At 38.7% G+C, this 8688-nt stretch overlaps 1 protein-coding gene across 2 annotated transcripts in view; it reads right to left on the bottom strand.

The window, feature by feature from the left end:
- The window catches only part of rtkna (rhotekin a), a 62999-nt gene extending 55682 nt beyond the window's left edge, over window positions 1–7317 (bottom strand). Inside the window, exon 1 of one of the 2 annotated variants that reach the window (XM_044112875.1) lies at window positions 6864–7314. In XM_044112875.1, the coding sequence (XP_043968810.1) occupies window positions 6864–6977 (114 nt within the window). In that variant the 5' untranslated portion in view covers window positions 6978–7314. Of the gene's footprint in view, window positions 1–6863 lie in introns of both variants that reach the window. The other variant, XM_044112879.1, reaches the window with a different exon arrangement.
- Between the last annotated feature and the right edge of the window lie 1371 nt (window positions 7318–8688).

Consider the following 8688-nt stretch of genomic DNA (forward strand, 5'->3'; position numbering starts at 1 on the left):
TAAACACCAGCAGAAGCCACACTGAGAGGCTGCAGAGCATGAAACTGCGTAAGGATGCCAGCTCTAAACCGTACTTAACAGGGATTGCCCAAATTGGGAATATTGGTGTCATGTTGGGAAACATGACACCCAACATGTGTGTCATCTACTTCATTAAAACTTTGAAGTAGAAAATATTCTTAGAGAATTTAGCCACATGGATTAACAGTTTAACTGATTAACCTTACATTGTTTGGCAATAAATCTGTCCAGGGTTTACCTCGTATGTCACCAGTTTTTGCTGGAGCCCCTTACTGCAATCTTGAACAGGATCCAAAAATAGAAACAGCAATCCCTCCCAGGTCGCATTGGTAACACTCTTCAGTGTGAAAGTAGTTGATGTGAGAGGAATAATCAAAATGAGCTATTTTCAGTATAAAATGAAGACCAGTGAGGCACATAGGTGTAAGAAGCCATTTACAGAGACTGTTCATTTTCATTATGTAGAGACATCTCTGTAATTCATTCAGGCATTGTGGGAGTGAGGAAGATAACAGATAACAGTAAGGCTGAAAGAAGTACAGGAAAGTTGCTCTGCTTTATCCTTTCAGGTTGTTTGTCTTGGAACAATGATGGATTTTCTTTCTGACTAAGAAACATGTTGATCATTTAAAAGGTCATTCTTATCTTTTATCTACATCTTCTCTTTTTTTCCTAAATAAGTTTTAATTTCTACTTCATATTTTCAACAAACTTTGAAAAAAAAAGTTATTCTACTATTTTAGTATAAACTAATTCAGATTTTCATTTACACACAGACATTTACAGAGACATGTGGGGTGGAGAAGGGCATTTCACAAATCCAGTCTCACTGTAGCCCAGAGTTGTTGAAGCTTTCAGCCAGATTCCCAAGCTTCGCCATTCCCTCTGAAAGGCTTAGAGTGTGGGTGGGTGGATGGATGGATGGATGAATGGGTGCGTAGTCACATGCATATAACCACTTCCTCGCCCTATATAGCCACTGTTAGCCACAGTGGTGTGTGGACTGGCGTAGCAAATCCTTAAATTAAATGCAACATGCCGACAGAGCATAAAAACTGAGGGCATTCCTTCCTAATAATAACAATAATAATAATAATGGTGAATTTCCAAGGTCCCTATACATGTCTGGTCATCTTCAGCTGAAACTGCAGAGCTAGGGAGGATGGAGGGTTTAGAGACCAGCCAGCAGCCTTGTGCATCTGAGAGAAAGGATGCAAAAAGCAGATGTTTTGTGTTTGCAATGAGAGGAGCCGTAAAAGGGGCAACATGAAGGCCATGGAATGAGTTTAACAGCAAATTCTGCTTAGTCCATAATTTTAACCTGTTAAATTCTTAACTTGACCCGTTAAGTTGGTGTTGTGCACACCAGCTTGACTGATTCCGTTCAGGAGCTTAGATTATTTTTGAAGAAGAGCAGCAGAAAAGCCACTTTTTTTATAATCTGGGCATTTACAGTGCCAACTCATCATTTACTGGTCAGTCCTGGTCAGTCTCCTCCAGAGACGTATAAAAGTCTTTGAATAAATTCATCTTGCATTACAATAGCGTAATCTTACAAAAAAAAAGTTCCATTGTCAAGAAATAATCATCGTTTAAGAAAATAAGATGTCACAATTTTTGCGGATTACTTCCATTTCAAATAAATGTAATTGAAATATTTTTTTATTCAGCCTTTACTTTAGCAAATTGTTCAGCATTTTGATTGAATTATGGTCAATTATTAGTCATTCTTCTTAATGATTGTATTTAATGTATCTCAATATTCATTTCGTCTGCTCTTTAAGATAAATAAAACGACAAAACCCACTAATAAGGCAGAATAATGTGAAGGCAAATTTCTTTCCCTGAGTGCAGCAGCCTTGTGAAATGTCATAGGAAAAGAATAAGTGACCTACTGGCAAAGTGTTGACAGAACAGGTGGCAGTCCACCCACCAAAAGTAATTTTATTAATGACAATGTTTTGTAAAAATTAATTTAAAATTTTTAATGAGTGCTTCAGAGAATGAAAGGGTTTTACACATCTTTTCCATGAATGGCATTTAATGTGGCAGGAAATGTGAATATATTCATAGACAACTTGCTGTTGCAGTGACAAGTCAAAATATTTTTAATTTTATTTAGACCTTTACCACTGCTTGCTGCAAAGCAAACAGATTCATTCCCATTGTCTAGTATTCTACCAGTCGATCTGATTCACAATCATGGCATTTCTTTGGCCTTAACTAGAAACAAACACATCATCTTCTTTAACACATATTTCTAAGTAAATTAACATTAAACATTTATCCACTGACTTAAACACTCAAATGTGATTTTTCCCTGGGTAAGTGGGAGAAAAAGGTGCTTTCATACTAGCTCATTGAGATGCCATGCACTGGCTCCAGGCTGGCATTCAGAAAGAGACCGGACACACAGAGCAAAGAGGAAACTCCCAGCCTCTGAAAGAGAATCATTAGCATTGGCAACAAAGTCTGAAACACAAATTAATCTTATGTGAGAGCCAGCAGAGAACACTTTACAGAGTAAAGGAAACATGAATGTTGTAAAAGGATGGGAAGCCTTCAGCCTCATGAATAACTAATAGAGAGATGATTTTGTAGAAAGTCAAATACAGTGTGACTATAAACACAGCAAGATCTAAAGGTTATGTACATCTCAATGTGCACCCAGTTCTTCTCCAAGTGTAATACATTTTGACATTGCCCTAAATAACCCATGCATTGCTGTTTTATTTCTCATAGATAAATGATAAACTCCTAGAAAACAACCAGCCGACATCAACTAAAAATAAAGAAGCTGATATTTTTATTCCCTGATCACTCAAATTTAAACACATTCACAAGACTTTAACCTTTGACAATGTCACACTTTACTTTATGGATGGTCTTCGTTCAGATCAGGTTATTCTGACAGCAGATCAATAGATCGTGAAGTGTGCCTGACCTCCCAGAGGTTAACTGCGTTTTCCTGTGACGTGAATCCTAACCAACATAACCTGAGGGTGTACATGTCTGCTAGCACAGACAGACAAAAGCTTCATGAAACAACAAAAAAAGACACATCTAAAGAGAAGGAATGAATCAATACTCTGCCACTGCTCTGTTGCACCTTCAACATTCCTCAAGTGTCTTCTTACAGCTGAGTCTATTCTCTCTTTGGTTCCCCATTCTTCCACACATAACCCAGTGCTGGAAAAAACTTCCCCCAAGTTTCACAACGGCTCCTCAAACAAGAGACAACAGTAGCTGTAGTCTAAAGAGGCAATCTCAGAATTACAATCATGAGATTGTAAGAGAAAGTAAAAGGAAGGGGTTCCCAAGAGAAGGGGTCTATCCACCCAAATGGGATTTAAATTGGACTGTGAGTAAAAATAATTAGAGGTTAGTCTGGAAGTCATTTCTGGCTCACTATCAAATGGCAACTAACATGAAGCAGATGCCGACATAGTAGTTTTGCAGAAAGGAATAAGGAAATCATGGTGTAAAAGTAGCACTTTTCATCCAAGGATAGCCATATGAAAGATATAAATAGGGTGAATGCTGTTTCTAAATCTACAGAGATGCTTGCCTTTGGCAAGCATCTCTGGGAGGGCTGTCCACAATGGTTAGGAGTGTGTTTGTGAGGATATAGCCATTTTGAAGAGGGCAAGGTTAAGTACTGATGTTAGAAAGGCTGGGCAGTCAAAATCCTTCACACCTAGCTTGCACCTAAATACAGTTTTAATGACTTCTTTGTATAATGGTGCACAGTCCAGTACAAAAGTGGGAAGAGACCATCAACAATCTGTTCCCAGATAGTCGGGAGTGAAAATGTGTGTAAAATGTCTTCACGTGCTGAAGAGACCAGGCTCATCCTCAGGAACTTAGCCACACACCACAATCCCCTTTTACTAAAACTTTGAGAGACAGAGAAACATGATTTGCTTCTCCAAAGAGCAGCTTAACATATCTGACACCACTATATCCAAAGCTTTGTATTGTACTTGGTGATGAAAGTCTTGGATGCAACTGCTTAACCAAAAAAAATAAATTAATTAAAAAATACATGATTAAAAACTCTCTACTTCGTGTTCCTGAGCAAATCTGGAGGCCAAACATGGTCTGGAGGCATTAACTCTTCAACTTCTGTGATCAAGCCCGGATTTTAGCACGGGCTTACCGGGCCTGCAGCCTGGGACCCTGGCACTTCGGGGGCCCCGGAATATGCTTTGTATTTTTGTGAATAAATAAGGTCAGAGTCCTTTAATTTTATCACTGGCTAAGAGGATTTTGACGGTGGTGTGAAAAACTGTCTGATTTGTTCTGGTAAACGTCCAGCATGAATGCTTGATTATTATTGGTCCAAATTGGACGCTTCTTGGTGCCGAGCATCAGGGAGGTATTTCTCACGATGGCGGACAACAGAATGAATGACAGCAGAGCGCAGCAACGAAAGAAAAAGAGGAGCGCGACCGAGAGGTGAGGACACAGGCTGAGTTATCTTCCATCCTCCATGACTGTGTTTTGTATTTTAAATGATGCAAAAAGTCAATGATGCTTTGAAACAGGTTTCCATGAGTGGAAAAAGCAACAGAACGATTCAAAGAGAAAGAAAACGGCTAAAGTCACAGAAAAGTAATGCTACTGCGCTGCTCGCTCAATGTGAAGTTAAAAAAGAGGAACTAACTTTAGCTTCCAGCTAGCAGCAGCGGGAGGAACGGTCCTAATCATATGGCAAAGAACCGACTGTACAAATTAGCTCGAGGTCGTCCTGCCCTGCCCTGACACGCAGCTAAAATCCAGTCATCACCAAATAAAAGTTTTGACCAGGTTTGGCTCTCAGAGGGGAAATAACCTGAGTGTCTGAACTTGGTAAGGAAATAAACCTGATGATAACAGAGAAAGATACAGTTGAGAAAAATTGAAAGACCGAGTCAGACAGATGAAGATAGAAATGAAGAAGGATAAATAAATACTGTACATAGAGGATGGATAGAGAACATTGTCAAATTTTTCTTCCTTAGGAAAGCTCTGTTGAATAGACATACTCAAGATGTGCAAGTATTTAATAACTACTAAGTATATTTTATTTGTAGTAATGATCTTTACATTCATTAAAATTGTACTGGCAGAAATTTTCTGGCCAATCACCGATCTTGAAAAATCTGACATGCTGAAATTTTTTTCGTGTGTAGGCGTGTGTGTGTGTGTGTGTGCAAAATATAGTAAAAAGGTTGGCAGTCATGGAGTGACTGTTGTAAACCTTGCATGGAGAGAAGACCTGGTGGTTGGGAATGTTCATCAGCCTCTCTCATGGTGGACTGTGGTGTTTTTTTGTGACCTTGTAGATAGATAAGGTTTGTTGATAGGATCGGTTCCGCAAGTAAGTCACGGCCAAGCACCGACCACCCAAAGGGTAGTAAATCATATATATATGCAGCTGCATAACAATGATTAAGTAGGGCCCGAACCTTGGCTCAAGCCCAGGGGCCACTCCCTCCTAAGTCCGGCCCTGTCCGTGATTTTACATGATCAGCCACTTTGTGATTAAATTGCTCCATTTTAACCAATTCCCTTCACTTTCCTGTGATACCAGCAACAGTTGACTATAAAATGTTTAACAGAGAGAGAATTTCACAAATGATCTTTTTAGACAGGAACCACCCTAACACTGTACGATGATTTAATAACCCAGTGAGCTTCTGATAAAGTCCCATTATGTCACAAATCTATGGAGAAGCAATCTTCATGCGTGGATTTTTTATTACTCCTGTGGAAAAAGAAGTACAGCACCTACAGCTTCTAGAAAAATTGGCATATTTCATAAGATTTTAGAAAATTTTATCCTACTGACAAGTATTTCCAAAAGCATGTCCAACTGTGATATTTGGACTCAGGACGCAATTTTCCTTTTGCAGTTTTTTTTTGCATGAAACAATGACCTCACACAAGAGCTTAAGCAACTAAAAGCCTGTGCATTTTCTCTATTCCTTAGGACTGTGGGAACAAGATTTCTAAAAGACTTGCAAATTTACTTTTGTCTAAAAATTGGACTTTGCACCATTGAGCAATAGTCCATGATTCGAGAGTGCATTGGACTAAGGAATCCTATAGTTGCAGCCCATATCCTGGATACATCTGCGAATGTCCCAGACCTTGCAACCTGTGAGTTTCCCCCCGAAACTCTTGAACGAACATCGCTTCACATTTCTCTCAGGGCCGTAGTTATCCCAGTTGCTTGTCCATCTTTGTAATCAAAGTTTTCTTTCCATTCAACTTTCCATTACTGTGCTTCTTAAATTTAGTGATTAACTCCTGAAGGAGATGCTGTGCTACTATCAAATCAGCAGTATTCACCATGACTGAGACCATAACATGAACACAGCATAACACTCATTTAAACTTTTATTGAGCATATGTAATGCTCTAATTTTCCCACAAAGTAATTGGGGATTTTCAGTCATTACTGGCCACATTTACAAAGGCTTACAAAAGTTAAAAGCTTGAAATATAGCACTGTTTGTGCAATGACTTATGAGTAGAGTTAAATTTTTTAAATTAGATAATGAAATAACTAACATTTCTATTTTATTCAAGTTTATTTTCTTGCAGAAATGAGATAACTGCTTCACATAAAAAAAAATAAAATAAAAATAAAAACATAATTGGAGAATGAAACAACACAGCCTTAATGAGAAAAGTGTTGGAAAAACAGCCCGAAGAAGTGGACACTGATGAACTCTGAGACCTACATCTGCACTGTTTTCTTAAGTTACTTTAAAGAACGAGAGAGATCAGAAAAAGCTGTAAGCGGAGTCACCGTCTGATGTGTGAGGGGAAATTTTTTAAAAAAAAAGTTCTACCTGTGATGATGTGTGCAGGAAATCGCTCTTTCTGAACTTCCCTCGCCGTATCTCCATCTCCAGAGCAGAGCCCCGGGCAACGGTGGCTCTGGTCGTTTGATTTCGGCAAAACATCGTCTCTGTACTTTTTCCTGACAACTTCTCTCAAACAGACTAGTCTCGTCCAGGTTGAGCTTCACGAAGCGCAAAAACGGGGGGGAGCGATTCATAAAAAAAATATTTAAAAAAATCAAACAAATCTTCCAAACAGATCAGCGCAGATCAAGGTGTTGGAGCAGGAAACTTTCCCACCGGCGAAAAAGTCCCAGGCGATTTAGGAGCGGAATAAATCCAGTGTTATAGCCCTCTGCTGTAGTTTCTTGAGTCACGGGAGCCCCAATCCGAACCAAGACAAATCCACCCGCTGAACGAGGAAGAACTGGTTCTTATTTCCCCTAACACTCCGCTGTATGTGCGTCCAGCATATTGACACGGTAACACCCCATGCGGTGCGCAGCTGAGACCTAACTTTGCGCTGTCCCGCATCCGGAGACCTCTGCTGGTGTTCGATGGCAGCAATTTACAAGCGCAATTTGCCCTTTTATAGGAGTATTAATGCATCTCACCCAGCAGGAAGAGTTGTAAACTCCCTACGGTGCCTTAAGTAGGTTTACACACTGATATTATGGATCAAATATTACGGAAGAGGATTAGGGCCACCGAAAAAGTAATAATTCTGACTTTAAAGTCAGAATTCTGAGATTAAAGTCAGAATTCTGACTTTCTGACTTTAATCTCAGAATTCTGAGATTAAAGTCAGAATTCTGACTTTCTGACTTTAATCTCAGAATTCTGACTTTAATATCAGAATTCTGACTTCTGAGAATTCTGAGATTAAAGTCATAATTCTTTTCTTTTTTTTTCGGTGGCCCTAATCCTCTTCTGTAAAATATCTATTCACAGTGCCTCACATATGTAGTACTAACACTTTTGAAGCTGTCACATTTTGACATTTACTGTGTATGACTATAAACTGATATGAAGTAGCCATAGCTGTAAAGTGGGTACAAGTATATGCATCCTTAAAAACATTACAATTAGACACATGAAAAGAGTGGAGAATACTTGTATTCAGTTATATTTACTCCAATATCCCAGAATAAAACACACTGCTTAGCAACTCTCTTCAGAAGTCAAATAATGTGTAAATGAAGTCAATATAAATTGACATTTATATTTAAATGTCAATATAAATACAGCTGTGAGTTTGCTATTGTTGCACATGGCAAGAAGAAAGCCTTCAGAATTCCCTTTTGTAGTTTGCCACTTGTTGTCGGGAACACAGCAAATAAGTCGAAGAAGATGCTCTGTCCCAAGGAGGTTGAACGTGAATTTTTTTGACCATCAACCAAAATGCTTTGCGTTGCAAAACGAAGCAACAAATATCGCTGCAGTTAGCTTAAATCAAGGCATGTACGTTTTTTTAGAATGGTGCTCTCAATGTCCAAGCTTAAATTTAAATGAACATGTATTGTATCACTTTGAAATTGCTATACTGTACATGTAACTAACTGATTTTTTTTTCTGTTTTGTAAGGAACATGTCAATCTTAAGATGTGCAATGTTGAAAGTGGCATACTCCAAAGAAACACCTGCAGCTATGATGCAGTTAAAGGTGGTTTTATAAAGTACTGACCAGTACAGAGCTAAGCGCATATGCATGACACACTTTTCAAAGTTTCACATGTGAAATAATTTCTAAACTAAGTATCGTTGCACGATGGTAGAGGGTTTTTTCCAGGTATTTAGGTTTCTCCCACAATCCACAAACATGACTTGTAGAACA

Source organism: Gambusia affinis, linkage group LG03 (genome assembly GCF_019740435.1).
Source record: "Gambusia affinis linkage group LG03, SWU_Gaff_1.0, whole genome shotgun sequence".
NCBI lineage: Eukaryota > Metazoa > Chordata > Actinopteri > Cyprinodontiformes > Poeciliidae > Gambusia > Gambusia affinis.